Source organism: Apis dorsata, unplaced genomic scaffold, assembly GCF_000469605.1.
Source record: "Apis dorsata unplaced genomic scaffold, Apis dorsata 1.3 scaffold_256, whole genome shotgun sequence".
Classification (NCBI taxonomy): domain Eukaryota; kingdom Metazoa; phylum Arthropoda; class Insecta; order Hymenoptera; family Apidae; genus Apis; species Apis dorsata.
In genome coordinates this window covers 1604048-1621585 of record NW_006263534.1, presented here as the reverse complement: position 1 = coordinate 1621585, position 17538 = coordinate 1604048, and the positions used below count along the sequence as shown (strand labels likewise).

Below are 17538 nucleotides of genomic sequence, written 5' to 3'. Positions count from 1 at the left end.
TTTTTTTTTTTTTTTTTTTTTTTTTTTTGTTATTAATGCTGTCGATATTTTCTGTTCTGAGACGGACATCGCTAACAATCCATATCCATCCCCTCTGTCTCGTTGCGTCAATTAACACGTCGGTAGATCCGCGATCCTGCCTTCTTTCGAAACGCGGCGAAACGTGGCATTAATTAATTTGAAGCGTCGAACAAAATTATGAACGGGGCTACGAATAATACTTTGCTTCGCTTTTTCTCCTCGTTCATTCGTCGGGCGTGGATCCATCATCCCCTTTTTTTCGAAAAATTCCTCTTCTCGATTCCTCGTCTCTCTTTCTCTTTCTCTCTCGTGAAATTTTCTTAGAAATATGCCAGGACCGATCCTTGCAGTTGCAATTCTCTAAATATAACGAGCAGTAAGTTACAAGTGATGATATAAACTTTAAACTGTTTACTTTGTCCAAGATCCAAATAGATAGTAAATCAGGAATATCGTAAACAGGAAGCGTTTCTATCCTCCATAAAAGTGAAATAAAAGAGAAAATTACATTATAAAATCGTGTATTCTGATTATACGAATTCGTTCATGCTGCAAATAAAAATTATTGTAATATGTTAAATGTTGAACGAAACAAGTTGATTCGCGATCTTTCTTTCTTTCATATAAATTCGATGTTTTACAAAAAGCAAATTATGATTTAATCCTCCTCTGATTGCTTCCTAGGCGATATCTTTGTTAAAAATAAGACAAAATTGCTTGCTGTTATTAACCTTTTTACCATATTTTTCACAGGAATACGCTATTTTACGAAATAAACGCTTATCGATATATAATTTTAAAGTAATTTTTAAATTAGCCTCGAGGACAAGTATACTCCCTTTCTACGCGATTTACATAATACGCAGTCATCTCGCACGATTTCGTACACGTTTCCTTTCTCTCTCCTACTTAAAATTCGGTCATTAATCGCCCTTTATGCTCCCTTCGTCGTACAAAATCGATTTCACGGTGTTCGATCGATCGATCGAATATTTTTTCCTCTCCTTCGCCTTCCTCTTTCAAGCGTTCGTTTGTATCCTCTTTAGCCGCAGCTGTTCTCATACAGGTGATCGACCGTTTGTTTGCATTCCTTGGTCGGACGGAGTCTCATGCTTATCACGCGTTTCCTCGCCCCCTCCACAAAGCAAGCAAGAAAGAAAGGAGAGAGAAGGCTCATCCTGCACGCGCGAGTTCACATTCCGCCTTCGTGATCGCGCGACTAATTTGCTTTCCATGGATATGATTAACCGGCGGAATTCTCCACGTCCATTCTCGATGTGCAAAGCAATAACCCATTGCTGTTTGCAGTTTTGCTGTTTCGGATTCGGAGGCATCGATGCGCGGCGTTGAATTTTTTAACCGTACCAGAACCGATAAAATTTTCAAACCGAATAATATCCGACAGACCTATACCGGCGGCATAACGGTGGATCGATAATAAAAGCCTTGCATCATTGATGACGGAATCCCGACGATATTTCCATTAGCCCCCCGTCCAGCACCGTTGTCAACTGTCCACGGCCACTCTTGTATTTGTAATTTGAAAGATGAATAATTTTGCACTTGTTGTTATTGTAGGATTTGTCTTTAACGCTGTAAAGTATTTTATTGCGTTTAATTTGTTTGTTTTCGTGATGTACGTTTAAAAGTGAATAGTACGTTTTGTTTGAAATTTAATTGGATTAAAATAAAAAAGACGTAGAGAAAGAAACGATTGCTAATCCTATTTCGAACAAGATAATAGATCGTAGATGAATAATTAGTAACGAGTTCGTATATATATTTAATTTATGAAGAATAAATTTAATTTATTAATATAAGGTTTATCCTCGAACGATTATTATTCGGATGCAAACAATCAATCAATTTCAAATAAGATCGTGAAGGAATAATTTTTTCGTGAAGGATAAATTTAATTATAAAACGCATAAACGATTTCAAACAAGATGCTGTGTAATCATCTTTTAGATCAATGTTCCATAAAACGATGTGCTTGTTTTTTCTTTCTTTCTTCCTTTCTTTTTTTTATTATTTTAACCGCGTATTAAACCGTAATTATCGCGATATATACGCAACACGGCCGCGTGGTTTCCCCGTAATAGCTGGATACAGAGATCTTCTATTTTCGCTGCGTCGTCTAATTGTTACGAGCGGGTAACATGCGAACATGCGCGGCTTCCAACCGGTGGTGGGCCGAAAATAACGCGACGACCAACCACGACGTAAGAGGTGAGCGAGGAAAACTGGTGAGAAAGTTCCGCTTGTCGCGTGAAAACTCGACTCCGCGACCCGATTCCGCGGCCAATTTTGCTTCATTCATTGCCGCTAATCGAGTCGATTGTAAAAAAAAAACAAAAAGAAAAAATCAACGATATAAATATTTTTTTTTACAGATTCCTTGCGAAAACTTTTATTATTCTTAGAGTAAAATTTTTTTTTTTTTTTCCACCTCGACGCGTTACGAATATAAAAATTCGGTAAATGAGATATAAAAGGATCGAGCATCCGCTTTTAAAATCGCGCACGATCAAGGGAAAAAGAGGACTGGATGGCCTTTACGATAATAACACTATAATTTCGCGACCCGACACTAATGTAACTTGGTGCGAATGCTCAGCCGGAACGAATTAATAATGCTTTGACTTTGGTCACAATGCGATGCATACATTACCGCGCAACGTGTGTCACGCCGTACAAACGGATACGTTTGCGGCCTGATTTATGCCCGTCGTAATTGAACACCGCGCTAATTGAATCGGGTCGCTTTTTGTCGCCGGAAATTCGTCGTGGTACCGTTGGCCGAGAAACGTTCGCGTTATAAAACGTGAAAAATAACGCTCCTCTCTCGAAATTGCGCGTGAAAAGATATAGAATAGAATTTTGTTGCACAAGTGTCTCCCATAGATGTCTCCCTGAATCGCTGCCTTCCGAATTCCCTTCCTTTGGACTTTCGACAATAACCCGACAACGATAAATCAAGCTTCTCCAAAAAAAAATTCCTTTCACGCGCAAGTATTATAAACGCCTTGGCTATACTCTCTTTCCGAAGTCTCGAGCAAGGCGAGCAACCCGTATCCTCTCGTACGATTGCTTCTAACCAATTAACTTATCACCAGACCATCGACAGACCTGCTTAAACCTTAATAGACCCTCCTCCTCCTCCTCCTCCTGCTTCTCGTTCCCTTAATAACGGATCATAATCCGTCCGAGGATCGGATAGGAGATGTCGTCCTCTCGTCGTACGAATGACCCTGATGTTTCTGTTTCCAGAGCCGCATTAGGCCGCGTGTGCATGAAGCTGGTGGTCGTGATGGGCGTCACCTGGGTGGCCGACGTCGTCTCGTGGGCGGTCGGTGGCCCTCAATACATCTGGTACTTCACCGACATGATAAACGCGTTCCAGGGAGTGCTAATCTTCGCGGTGGTTGGCTGCCAGCCCCAGGTCCGCGCCGCGTTGAAGAGGATCTGCAACAGGAACCCGAGGACGAACGCTGGAAGGCAGGGAAACGGGCTGAGCACTACCAGTCACGGGATGCCCAGCATGGGCGACAGCGTGATTCAGAATCCGAGCACGAAGACCGCCCCGCTGGAAACCATCTGCTAAGCGACTTCCTCCGACCGGTGCGGCGTTCACCTCCGCGCTTCGGAGATCGTCGCTCCGCCATCGTCCACGTTTATCCACGAACGCGGAATTTCGGTGGACGGGAAGCGGAGCCTGCTCGAAACACGTTGAACAGACGCGGAAGTCGATCGAGCGGAAGAACATTGTATACGAAGCGATCATACGTGCGAAACGTCCAACCATTGATAGATCGGTACCAAGAAGCGGAATTAATTAGATTCGGATTAAAGTCGTCGCGATGTGAAACGATACAGAGGAGGATCGTCCTCGATTGATTTACTTGAGTATCGACCAAAAGAAAACGCTGGTTTCCCCTTCTATTAAATATTAAATAATTTCCAATTACGTTGGGTGAACGTAACGCGTTACAGATATTATGTTATATTTGAAGAGAAAAGAAAAGGGTTGATATCCGCTGTGAAAGAAGTGAAAAGCAGCGTTGAGGCGCATAACCGCGTAAGGACGATTTCCTCCTTAAGGTCACTTCGAAAGGGGACAGAAGTTCGTGTTAAAGGTTCGACGACCTCGAGACCTTGAACTTGAAACAACCTCGGCTTCCTCGATCCCCTCGACCGCTTCTCGACACGACGACACCCGTTCCACGAGGATCGTCTGGCCGCGAAGTAGGCCCTGGTTCCATTCGCGTTCCCAAACTTCTTTTCTCTTCTCTTCTCTTCTCTTCTTTCCTCTTCGAGGTCGTCAACCTCGGCGATACACGATCGCGAAGAAGCACGCGTGTGACGTCGGCCGCGGTCGGCCGCACGGTGTGTGTCCCCCATGGGCTAGGTGGAAAGCGGCCATAACGCGCGAGCACTGTCACTCTGAATAGTTCATTGTCGCGACAGGGAGCAGCACAATGGAGAGCGGAGAAAACAACGCGACAAATATTCATAGAGAAGACCCGTCCCGGTTCGAGTTACCTCTCGAGGGAGAACCACGTTCCTCGCTACTTACGCCCCCACCTTTCGCTCGCGTCAGATCCTGCCCAGATGTCGTCGCAATTTGTAGTTTGAATCAATCTTCTCTGGATTTTGCCTTCTCGTTACAATGAGCGAATGACTCTGACTGACGCGAGAGTCCGTTGTCCACGGTAATTCTAAGACTTTTCACATTGTTATCGTCCGATTAAAAAATGAAATGTTGGTCGCGACTGTGTTGGTCGATATTAATATTCATTTGTATTCGTTCATTTTTTTTTTTTTCTTATCATTCGCGCGATGTGGAAACGAGTGTACGAATGTAACGCATGTCTCCTTATTTTATCGATTGAAAAATATCGAGCGCAGATATAGAATCGTTCATCGCCATTGATAATCGGCCAATATTCATTTTTAATCGAAAAAAAAAAAAAAGAGAGAGAGAGAGTTCAAAAAGGAGGCTGTAAATTGAAATGCGAAACGAGAACGATTTATCATAGATTACACAATGATTTATCACGTGTTACGATCAACCGATTACTTCGATTACGTGCAGATGAACGAAGTTAACGAGATGATGTGTGGCCGATACGAGACGCGCTGTTTCGATATTAATAAGTGGCGCCAGGCAAGTGCAACGAGATCGACCGCGATTACGGTCGATAATTTTTGTTCCCCTCGCGACAATAAGGGATCATCGATATTAATATATCTCGAGATCGAAAGGAGTCTCTCGTCAGTTCGCTTTGGTTTTACGCGACGACTCGATGGCACTTTCGCGCCATGGCCTGTTTCAATTTCCGCGATTCGCAGAGGTGTAACGTGGATGATTTTAGAAAAATTTAACACGATGAACAATCGAGAGAAAATTTCGACTCGCTCGATCGTGAAATTGAACGTGGATGGCCTTGACCCGTGTTTGCAACCACGGTGTGTCGAGAAAGGACGAACGATGAATTCCGTACTTTCTTCTAAGGCTCGCCCCGCTTCGTTATTCATCGAGCGTGCCTGGAGCCACGAGCGATCGCTCTTCAATTTCCTTTAGCATAAATTTGCATTGGCACCGTGGCCCGTTACCATCGTAGCTACCTATTTAACGCGTTGAATTCGAAGTCTCGTAACGTCGTTCATTTCGGTCGCACGTCATTTTCTCTAATTAAACTCTTCCTAAATTGTTTTATTTCTTTTTTTATATCCAGAGACATTCTCAGATTTACTCTCGTCCATCTGTACAGTTTGTAATCCTCCTTTGGATCTCGGCAACGGACTGTGAAAGAATTTATTATGAAAGGGACTCGAAGGAAAGTATTCTCACTGCCACAGAATTCAAATTTCAACGAGAAGACTCGAAGCAACGGATTTTTTTTCAAATCGAGTTGCGGAAAATTTTGATAAACGTTTACACTACGCTACGTCGATTGTAAGCACAACGAACATGTTCGTTCGTTTCGCTTAGAAAAAACGATATATATTCTTTTTTTATACTTTGATACATGAACATGATTTTATATAGATGATACTTATACGGGGATAGGGATCGAGTTGAAAAAGAGTTGAAGAAATTAATCGATTAAATTTGAATGATCGCCAATGAGGATTCCTTTTTTTTTTTTTTTTTTTTTAAACGGATTAGTCACGCTTTCACGAAGTCAAACGTAGGTAGGTCAGGGCATAATGGACGACAACTCGTGACAATACACATTAGGAATTCAATGCCTTCTGAAATGCCTTCCAAACATGGTGTTCAACGTGCCGAATTGTATACAATGGAGAAACAAGCGGAGACCGTACGAAGTCCTTCTCGGTTCTCCTCTCATCGCGTGTACAACGCGAGATTGCTATTTCTCCACGCGATTTCCGGCGTAACTTCCGATGACATTCCTCCACAGATTCATTCAACTTGTGATCATGAATTAATTAATTACGCTTGCTATTCTATACGAAGAAGCGAAGCATCGATAACGATAGAACTTCATTTATATGAATCTGGTAAATTCATATAATATAATAATCTATCCATTATTTATATTATTCTTAAGTTTTTATTCAAATATTTAGTTCTTTAAGTTCTAGCTTATCTCTTCGAATTATACATATAGTTGTACATTAGTCCATCTTATTTTATTGATCAATGTATAATCCATTTTCCTTTTTTAATCTTTTCCAGAACACCAATATATATTCTTTTGCGTTGTTACTTTGGTTTTCGAAAAGCAATACGAATGTCATGGGAAATCGCCGGGTGCGATAGAACGCACCGCATAAAAACCGTCTCACGTAGAGTTAGGTACCTCGCACTCGAGTTTGCTATTCTTTAGACCGCACGTTCGCGTAGTTTCTCAACACGTGAACGAGAGTAGAGTAATCATCGTCATTGTTTCTTCAGGTGCATTCAAGAGACTGAGCCATGTACCCTTCGCTCACGTTAAACCGAAACTATCCGAACTCTCCGCGAAGATACTCGACAATGTTTTCCAAATACGAACTTACTTCTGAATCGGTAGTATCAAATCCTACGTATAACACTCCCTGCCTTCGTTTCCCCAGATAATAATTAATCTAAAATAATCTTTTCGTTTCGTGCACTTCGTTGCTTTGTCCTCAAACCCGTACGATGGATCTTGAAACGCAGAAGGGACGGATAGTTTCTCTAAAATCATATTCAGTTCCTTTTCTCGTTGTATGGATGGGGGAGTGGAACGCCAAGTTGTCGAAGTTTCGAACTTTTTCGATTAATGGGAGAAATGGGAGATGGTACGATACCTCGTCAACATTCGCGTCCACGTAGCGTGCGTGTCGTGCATGCGTGCACATATCGAATAATTGCGTGTCAATGCGAGCGTGTGAACGGCACAGTGTAATTAGCGCATTAACGAGCATTAACTTTGTTATAAATCCCTTGCTGTGTATAATCGCTGATGGCGGGCGTAACGAGCCGACGACGACAATTGTAAAATTTCCATTCTGTCCAATAATGTATCGTCGCAAGAACGAACTAGGCCGTCGTGTTATTTCGCGTTATATCTGAATCGATTCAACGAACGTTCAAAGATCAATTGCATAGAGAATTCTCGGCCAATCGACGATTGCTGTCGTCGTCAAACGCTGTTACGCTGTCTTTCGGTTGCCTGCCCCATTGCATCTCCTCGTGTAGATAACATTTCTCCCGTCATTATGTTAAAATGTTAATTATAAGTAAGTAGAGTAGACACGTATATTAAGTTATTATTCGTATCCGTCGCGTAAGACCGAAGAAAAGAAAAATATATGCGAGCAATTATTATGAAAATCGCGTTCTACGTAAGCCATGATCGTAAGACGGATTTCGATGTACATTAATTCAACATTCAACGTACGATATTCGATGATAGTTCGTTACGTAGTTAAGATAATATACGAGATAAGAGGAACAACGTAGCCTTAAAATTAATTTATTCGGAGTAGTCATTGTTGGCGTATGAACAATAAGAGGAACGTATAATATATATAGTATACACATACATAAATACACGTAAAGAACGTATATATGTATATATATATATATACGGTATACGGTAGCTTGCCAGTATAGAGAGGTAGAATTAAGAAGAGAACACGTGAATCACGACGAGGGCACGAAAGGAGAACGTCGAAAAGAGATAACGACCGTTGCGATCGTTACGGGAGAAAATCCTCGCGATCAAGTGGAGAGAGAGACGCTTATTGAGGACCGCGTGCCTTCGCGTAATTTACGTGCGTGCATTCGCAGCGCGGAAAATCCAATGTTGAATTTAACATCGAGGACGTTCCAAGTCGCGGTGAAACGCATTCGGTATGCGCAATCGTGACCAGTTGAATATATTGGAAAGTCTTTGAAATTTTTTTATCGATAAAAGATGTTGAATGGAATTGAAAAAAAAAAAAAGAAAAAAGAAAAAAAAATGCGTTGTTGATTATAATACTTGATTCAATACTCGACTCGATATTGGATTCTTGGCGAGGCGAATGATTTCGTAAATTTGGCCAAAATAGTTCGTCACTTTTTGTATATTTTTTACCGCGATGTAGGGAGAAAGAGCAGCGAAAAGAATTGTTTTTATCGTATCGAAACTGTTACATCGGGTGGAAAGGTTGATTCTTTGGAGGCTATTATCGAGAGACAATAGTATTAACTCGTCGAGAGTATTAGAGACGAGTTTGTGGCGAGCTCGTCTTGGCTCGATTAGAGAACCGTGTAGAGAGAACAGCCGGATTACCATGGTAGAGAAATTTATGATTACAACGACCCTGTACTACGGCCAATCGTACACCATTCCTGTACAATGTATCGTAACAGTATTTACTATCGCACTAATGGTAATAAATGATAACTGTTAGTACACTTTCTGTTTCCATTTCGAATTTTTTCGATTTATTATCCAATAATCCTAACCCTGTTCATATACATTAGAAAAGTTTTTTTTTTTGAACATATGTTAAAATATTCGTACACATTCGTATATTGATTATAAATGCATACTACAGATTATAAAAAATCGTGTAAAATATTTATTCTTGAAAATAGAAAAATTTCGTGTGCCATCTCTTCTCGGATTACATTCGTCTAATATAAAATCGAAATTTCTGATAGAGAAAACTTTTGTCCGAATTTACAATTTTTTATTAGGAGATAATTGGAAAAAAACGAAATTTTTCTCAGATTCTTGAGATATATAGGAGCAAGAATTTTTTAGGGAAATATAATCTGAAAAAAGATGGTATGTGAAAATTTTCTAGAATTTGATATATTTACCTGTTTTATATTTTTATCTTTTACTTACTTAACTCTTTGTACTGTCATATTTGCAAGAATTAAACTTGTTTTAATCATTTTTATAAATATTTAATTACTTGATATGCTTTTTGATTATTTGATATGATTGAAATTGATATACTTATCCATTTTATATTTATCTTTTTAAGGTCTCATTATAAAAAATATATAAAATATATATATAATATATATAAAAATATATAAATATAATATACATTCGAAATTTAAACCGAGAATATAAAAATCCATATTTTTTACATTGAAGGTTAAGAAATATTGTAGTTTTGAAAAAGAAACGATGAAAGTGTGTTCAATTGACATCTCGTACCTCGTTTATAATCACGCGCCAAAAGTATAAACAAGGAGAGCAATATAATGGAAAAAGGATAGAGATAAACTAAAAATATGGAAATCAGCGCCATCTCTTGAATGCCGCAAATGAAACAAAGAAAAGAAGGATAAAAGATCGTGAGAGTAGGACAGAAATAGAATAAGATTTGACTATCAGCGCCATCTCTAATCTATTCAAGATATCTCTTTAAGTAGGATAAAGTAGAATAAGAATTGAAAATCAACGTCATCTCTTAAGCATTAAATTAATTTTCTAAAAATACGTTACATCTTTACCATCTTACATCTTTTTTTTTCTCTCACTAGTTGCTTTCCTTGGCTATATTTGCTCTGCAAAATTTATCAGGATTCCAATATTTTACTAAATCGTTTTATCGTTTTATCGTTTACTAAAACAAAAATATAAAAATAATTACGAAATATCAAAAAGATATGTATGTATGTATATATATTAAAATAGAATACATATTTATGCCGGTGCGTGAACGTGTGATAAAAATTAAACGGATTAAAATTCAATTTTATTTATTACACATATATACATATAATATATGTATGTTGAGTATGAAGTAAAAATCCCTAATATACATTATTCCATTTTCTATTTTTTCTCAAAGAAAATGAATCTTAGATTTTTAATCATAAGATTTTTAAAAGAAATATATGTATATATGTAAATCAAAATAATCCTCGTCTTATACGATCTTATAAAATGTCATGAATTCTCTAAAAATTCCCTAAAATTCTAAACGACGCGAAAATACCGCGTGTTTTCAACAAATAAATTGATTATGCTAGTAATCTTGTAATAACGTTTACTTTGAGTATGCTTCATCAATTTAGTAGTGAGAAGTTTGAAGCTGGACGAACCCTTCCTAATTCAATCAAGCAACTTCCCTGTTATGTAACTCAGACATTAGTTACGTTAGCCAAAACGGAAACTACAACTGCATAGTAAGTTAAATTATTCTAATCTTATTAAACGAAAGAATTTTACAAATAACTATAATTAAATTTTGCCTCTTTCGCATAAATTCGAAATAATACGAATTATATGCAAACAAAATTTATATTGATACGTAAGATATTAGGTAAACAATAATTTTATAAATTATTTGTTTCAATGCTTGAATAAACGTACAAATTCGATAATTTTTATCAAATAATCAAGTATCTATTAAGAATATAATATAATAATTGATTTATGATATCTAATGATCAAACAAGGCGGCAATAAAATTTTTTATTTTTAGCAATATAAATTGAACGTTTACGGTTGAATAACTTTTTAAAAATTTGGATTGTTTTCGATTTTAAGACAAGATTTTAATAAATACTTTCATTTCGTTTCAAATAAAATTTGTTAAACTATTTATTTAAATTAATATATTATCATATTTTATTTTATATTAAGTTCATTTTTCCTTATGTAATGTATTAATCGCAAAATAGAACATGGAGTAATCCCTGAAATTCGAGTGGCTGCAGCAATCTAAGAAGATAAAATACTAGATAATGTTATAATGATAATAAGAAAAAATGCTATCCAAAATATTTTTTTCTTTTGTATACTTACTGTATATGGTTGTAATTCTGAGAACTTTTCTTTCTCCTCTGTGGATAAATTTAGTTGAGGCCTATATTAAAACATACAATTAATTATTAAAAAAGATATTTATGTCTAATAGATATCAATTTTTATTTCATATTCAATTTAAATTAAACTTACATGTTATAATCGATAGATGATGGAATGATCATTTGTTCGTTTTTGCGAATTTCATCGATCTCTTCTTGCAATCCTTTAATGTTCGGTGCATATAATCCTTCTATCTGTATTTTATGATCATAATAATCAATTATAATTTGTATTTGTTTAAAAATATTTATATATGTTTCTTTTGCAAACCTTTAATCTTTCTAAAATGATTGAATCCTGCGCAAGATGTCCAAAGCGATCCGGAAGCGCTTTAATAATCATATCGATGGATATCATGTTATAATGTAACAAATCAAAAGCGGATTTAGCATTAGTACATTTAGTATAATTAAAATTGAGTAAATTTTTCCATTTTGAATTAGAATGAATTTCATTTTTAAATAATTGTATACTTTCTTCTAATCTGGATAAAATTATTTCTGTTTTTTTCATTCTTTCTTCAGATACACAACCAATTTCATATCCTTTTTTGGTAAGTCTTTGATCCGCGTTATCTGGTCGTAAAGTCAATCGAAATTCGGCTCGACTAGTAAACATTCTATACGGTTCATTTGTTCCTTGTGTAATAAGATCATCGATCAAAACACCGATATAGCCCTCCGTTCGACTTATTATTAATAGCTTTTTATTAAGAACCTATCAAATAAATATTATTTTATATTATAAATTTTATAATATTAACAAAAATGAATTTCTTCGTTATTATTGAAAAATTCTATAACATAAATATATAAATATATAAATATATAATATAAAAGAAACCTTAGCTGCTGCATTAACACCTGCTACAATTCCTTGTGCAGCAGCTTCTTCATAACCAGTTGTACCATTTATCTGTCCAGCAAGAAATAATCCTGGAACTTTTTTGGTTTCTAGTGTAACATTTAATTCTCTTGGATCAATATAATCATACTCAACTCCATAACCTGGTTTCACTATATATAAGATTATAAAATTATATTAGAATATTATCTATATAAAATATAGAATATTGTAATTGAAATATTCTAAAAAATAGAAAATCAATTTTACCCATTTTTGCATTTTCTAATCCTGGAATACATTTAATAAGTTCTTCTTGTTTCTCTGCTGGAAGTGTACACGATAATCCAGCGGGATATATTAAAGGTGAATCTAGTCCTTCTGGTTCCAACCAAATTGAATGCTCATGTCCCTTAAACTTGAGAATTTTGCTTTCTATGCTTGGACAATATCTAGGTCCGCATATTTCTTCCGTAATGTGTAAATTACAATGCATGTTATCTTTTATAATTTTTTCTACTTTTTTTGTTGTATATGTTAAATAACATTTTAATTGTTTTTCTACAGGCAACCAGACAGTGTCATTCATAAATGAAAATGGTTTAGAGACTTCATCTGGTAATTGGGCATTACATTTGGAAAAGTCTATAGTAGATTTTTCTATTCGCGGTGGTGTACCTGCAAAAATATTTAAAAATAATATAGATAAATTTTGAAATTTATAATAAAATATAATATAATTACCAGTTTTTAATCTTCCTATTCTAAATCCAATATTTTCTAATGTGTTAGCTAATCCAATACTAGGTTCATCCCCAAGTCTACCAGCAGGTCTTTTTTCTAAACCAATATTAATTTGTCCTTTTAGAAAAGTACCCGTTGTTATAACAACTGCATCACTATAAATTTTTGTTCCATTCCCTATAATATGATTTTTATAAATTTTTTATTTTTTTTTAAATTAATAATATTGAATAACAATAATAATACACCAATAATCCAATTAAAAAATAAACATACTAAGAATTATTCCACAACACCTTGGAGAATCTCCATGTACGATTAAATCTTCTACAGAGGATTCATATATTTGTAAACCAGGCATATTAAAAAGTTCTTCCTGTAAATGTTTTTTATATAATTTACGATCGATTTGAGCTCTATAACCCCACACAGCTGGCCCTTTAGATTTGTTTAGTATTCTATAATTAATACCAGAAAGATCACATATACGACAACAAACACCATCTAAAGCATCTATTTCTCTCATAAGATTTCCCTTTCCAATTCCACCAAAGGATGGATTACATGACATCTCTCCTATAAAAATATAAATTTTTATTCAATAATCTTTAATATTAAAATAACAATTAAAAATAAATTTATACCTATTGTGCTTTTCTTATGGGTAACTAATAACGTTTTTGCTCCCATTCTAGCAGCTGCTGTACAAGCTTCTGTTCCGGCATGGCCACCACCAATAACAATAACATCAAATTTATGTTGATCATTGTTAAATGAAATATTTCTTAGAAAATAAAGAAATCCTCGTTTATAAGTTTTGTTTAATGAAGATAATCCAATCTTTTTATAAATCATTTTATCAAAGTATCCTAGGATAAAAGAAATAAATCAATCTATTAAGTATTTATTAAATTGTTTATTTTAATAATTACATATATATCTACATAATATGTGCATAATATATTTATATAATAATCTTAAAATATAAATGAATAAATGCATAAATAATAATATAACAAAAAAAAGGAATTTATATATTTATTTATATAAAGAAAATTGTAGGATTTTTTTAAGAAATAAAAAATTCAGTAGTTTCCAATTTCATAAATAAGGAATTATATGTAAGTGCATCTCCAAGTTTTGGTAATATTAAATTTTCACATATAGTTTCTTTATCTATAAAATTTGTATTTACATATTTTAAGTTATTTATAAACTCTATGACAAAGTTAAAACAATTCATTGAAACTTCATCATAATTTTCAGATTTCCATTTTGGATCTTTTATCATTATTTTTAGTGTTTCATTCCAATGATTGACCCAAGATGAAGGAATTATATTTATTGCAATACAATTCATCCATTTTGAGTAATCATTTACTACTAAACCAACTTTGTCATATTCAAAAACGATTCCTTCTGAATTTGTTACTCCTATATGTAAGTCATTTACAATATGATAATCATTCAAAAAATTGCCATGAGCTGGTTTTACAACTATAGAATGTGGTTCATATGCTGCATTTTTATAAGGATATGGAATAAGGAAAGGTATTATTTTATAATCTATAATTTGTACATGACAAATTGGACATATTTCTGGAACACTTTTACAAAATACATTTTTTCTACAGCAGTGTTGAAAACATAAAATTTTTGAATCAGAAGCCATTTTAATTTATTTCAATGCTATTTCATGGAAAACTCTAACACCTTCTACAAAATGTTAGGTTATGTCATGCAGTTTAGCAACCAATGAAGAATCTTCAAAAAAGAATCAAAATCCTTATCTTTATATTTAGATAAATTCATGCGAAAAAAACTACAAGTAAAATTTATTATATTAAACAAAAAAATTTTAAAATTATACTATTAACAAAAAAAAAAAATAATTTTATAAAAAGCTACATTACCTATTACAAATTACAATATTCGTCTGATAGTATCTCTTTTTATAATTAATATACACTTAATAATAATTCATATATATTATATTTATATGAATATACTTATATACATTTGTAATAAATTTAACATTTTGTAATAATAATAAAGTAACAAAGATAATAAATGATTATCTATGATAGCAGTTGATATTCATATCGTATATATCTAAAATATTTATCTTTTAAAAAATTATAAAAACAATATCTATCTTTTTTATGATATAAATATTTAACTAATATAAATAGAATAAAAAATATTGACATTTATTGCATATACAAAAGAAATAAATTAAAATGAAAATTTAAGAAAAATTTATGAATAAAATTTTTATAAAAATTAAATAAATAAACATTTTTCCGAATATAAAATATTTTTTAAATTGCGCGTAATTTTTAATTTTAATAAAATATTAAAAATTATAATATTTAAATATTTCATATTTGAAATATAACATATAAATCACCTAGTAAACGCTTCGAAATATACCAAACATTCGACGTTCGACCTTATCCGCTGAGATACAATTACCAGTCATCAGTCAGTTTCGCTTCGATCGTTGTTTCGTTTAGACGTGTCGAGACCGTATGCGTGTAATTTCGTTTAATTTAATTGTATTTCGCATTTAAAATATTTATTCTGATTTATATTTGTAAAATATTATTTATATTTACGCGATGTATATTTATTCGCAAGTATTTTAACATTCGCGATACATTCATTCGCGAGTGTAACAAAAAAATAGTGACGAAAAATTTCGCGCGTTTTATGATTTTATTTATAAGTGTTGGTACATTTTATTATCATTATGAACGGACAGAAAATTGCTATTGCTGTTGCTGTGCTATTATCTACGAACGGTAAGTCACATGCATAAATGATTTATTTTTTTAAATATGTATAGCAAGCATAATGATTATGAATATTTTGATATTCGTGAATATTAATATTTATTTATTATTTATTTCATGATTTAGGTTAGGATTTTTGATTTCGTATTTCAAATTTCAATTTTAATTACAATTTCAAATTTTTCAATTTTAATTTTATTATTTTTTATTCGATTTTTGTTATTATTTTAATTTTAATTTTGCAATTTTATACTTTTTAATTTTTTAATATTTCATATTTTTCATATTAGTATGAGTTTTGACATACATACATTAATAAATGTATTACGTAGTTTATATTAGAGTCATAAAAACGATTTTAATTTTAAATATGTTCAAGAAAGTATTTCGATGAACAAATTTTCTTATAACAATCTAAAGAATTTTTATTTTTTTTTTTATATATTCCATATTTTTCATAATTAAAAAGATAATTATTTATTATATAAAAATCAATCCTTATATTTAAAATAATCAGAGAAAATATATTATTATATAATAATATTTTTTTATTATTTTTTTTTTTTATTAATCAACAATATTTGCGATTAAATAATCGTTTTTATTTGCATTTTTCGATCAATGATTTAGTCTTTACCTTGAAATGCGACCAATATTACACTTGACTAGCGCGTTCCCGCCCTTCCCCCACTACTTAGTTCTCGCGCGTGCCGTGTGCCATGGTAGCGCTGCCATAGTAGCAGCTGATCCATGGTACGGTATGGAGCAGTCGTGTTCGTACCGCGTTTCGTAGTGTGTTTGTACCGGTACGAGTGTACGATGTTTTTCTGCCTTTCTTAGTTTTATCATAGTGAATCTCGTGCACGGTATTCGTGATAAGTGACTATTCTGAATCTAGTGTTTGATCAATTCTTCTGCTGACACGTTGCGAAACAGTGAAAGGCAAAGAGGGACGAGCAGGAGAACGACGAAGGACGAGCAAGAAGAATCCATCACGATACGTTTATCACGAAAAACTGGTGAGTTTTAATTCTATGTCGTTCGATATATCCAAATAAAATACTGCGCAAAAACATATAGTAGAAAATAGCTAGAATCATGACACGTGCGTCAATATTATTCTTGAGAACGATCGTAGAAGGCGCACACGTGAGACCGCGTACCCTTTCGAGGTGACTGACACCTGATGCGTCAATGACCATACCACGCGTATGAATCGCGTTTACTTAGCTTCTGTTTTATGATTTTAAATCCTTAGATTTTAATAAAATTTTATTTGCAAGCCTGTACTAGGAATTGTTGAAACAAAACGTGATTATCGTTTAGAATAGGCGCGGGTTTTTGTGATTAGTGTATCGTCAAAGGGAGAAAGATAGGTTATGTCACAAATGCCAACAACATTTTTTAATTGCGGGAGTGAATTTGTCTCACGATAAATAACTCTCATTTACATATATATGCGTATTTATCTAATCAAAATGTATCTTAAGTTATTTAATAAAATTCAATTCGTATCTTCTTCGATATCATGTTCATCCATCATCGATATTTATTTCGTTTTCGTTGGGAAGTGTAGTTCAAGGTTACGCGTATTGTCATATATAAAAATTTAATGATGATTCATTAATAGTTTCCGTTTCAAAATCATTTCTTTATATATATGTATTGTTGTAAAAAAGAATTTTTGTATAATTTAAACATATATTTTTACATCCTATATTATACTTTTTATATATGTATTATTATTCAATTTTATTTTATTGATGCGATCTTTTACAAAAAAAATTAGCTATTAGATATTTAAATTTATATTT

The 17538-nt window shown here is 33.6% G+C and overlaps 4 protein-coding genes across 8 annotated transcripts in view; 2 read left to right on the top strand and 2 right to left on the bottom strand.

The window, feature by feature from the left end:
* LOC102680478 (probable G-protein coupled receptor Mth-like 1) overlaps positions 1-3998 on the top strand; it is a 151194-nt gene extending 147196 nt beyond the window's left edge. The window contains exon 7 of the mRNA XM_006616286.2: positions 3292-3998. Within this exon, the coding sequence (XP_006616349.1) occupies positions 3292-3625 (334 nt within the window). The 3' untranslated portion in view covers positions 3626-3998. The remainder of the gene's footprint in view (positions 1-3291) is intronic.
* Positions 3999-11045: 7047 nt separating this feature from the next.
* LOC102679952 (protein MTO1 homolog, mitochondrial) lies at positions 11046-13798 on the bottom strand. Its single transcript, XM_006616283.2, has 9 exons — positions 13574-13798; positions 13206-13505; positions 12930-13106; positions 12456-12863; positions 12186-12358; positions 11613-12059; positions 11433-11536; positions 11280-11340; positions 11046-11195 (listed from the first exon to the last, which is right to left on the bottom strand). Exons 1-9 carry the CDS (start codon positions 13782-13784, stop codon positions 11103-11105), a joined length of 1974 nt encoding a protein of 657 aa, XP_006616346.1. The 5' UTR covers positions 13785-13798; the 3' UTR covers positions 11046-11102.
* Positions 13799-13966: 168 nt separating this feature from the next.
* LOC102680084 (MKRN2 opposite strand protein) lies at positions 13967-14967 on the bottom strand. Its single transcript, XM_006616284.2, has 2 exons — positions 14843-14967; positions 13967-14751 (listed from the first exon to the last, which is right to left on the bottom strand). The coding sequence occupies exon 2, from the start codon at positions 14599-14601 to the stop codon at positions 13999-14001; it is 603 nt and encodes a 200-aa protein (XP_006616347.1). The 5' UTR covers positions 14602-14751; positions 14843-14967; the 3' UTR covers positions 13967-13998.
* A 459-nt stretch (positions 14968-15426) lies between these two features.
* The window catches only part of LOC102680347 (protein-tyrosine sulfotransferase), a 171703-nt gene continuing 169591 nt past the window's right edge, over positions 15427-17538 (top strand). For 2 of the 5 annotated variants that reach the window (XM_031510706.1, XM_031510703.1), the window contains exon 1: positions 15427-15733. The gene's annotated coding sequence lies outside the window, so the exon portion shown is untranslated. Of the gene's footprint in view, positions 15734-16444; positions 16742-17538 lie in introns of those variants that run through there. The other 3 variants (XM_031510707.1, XM_031510701.1, XM_031510705.1) reach the window with 3 other exon arrangements.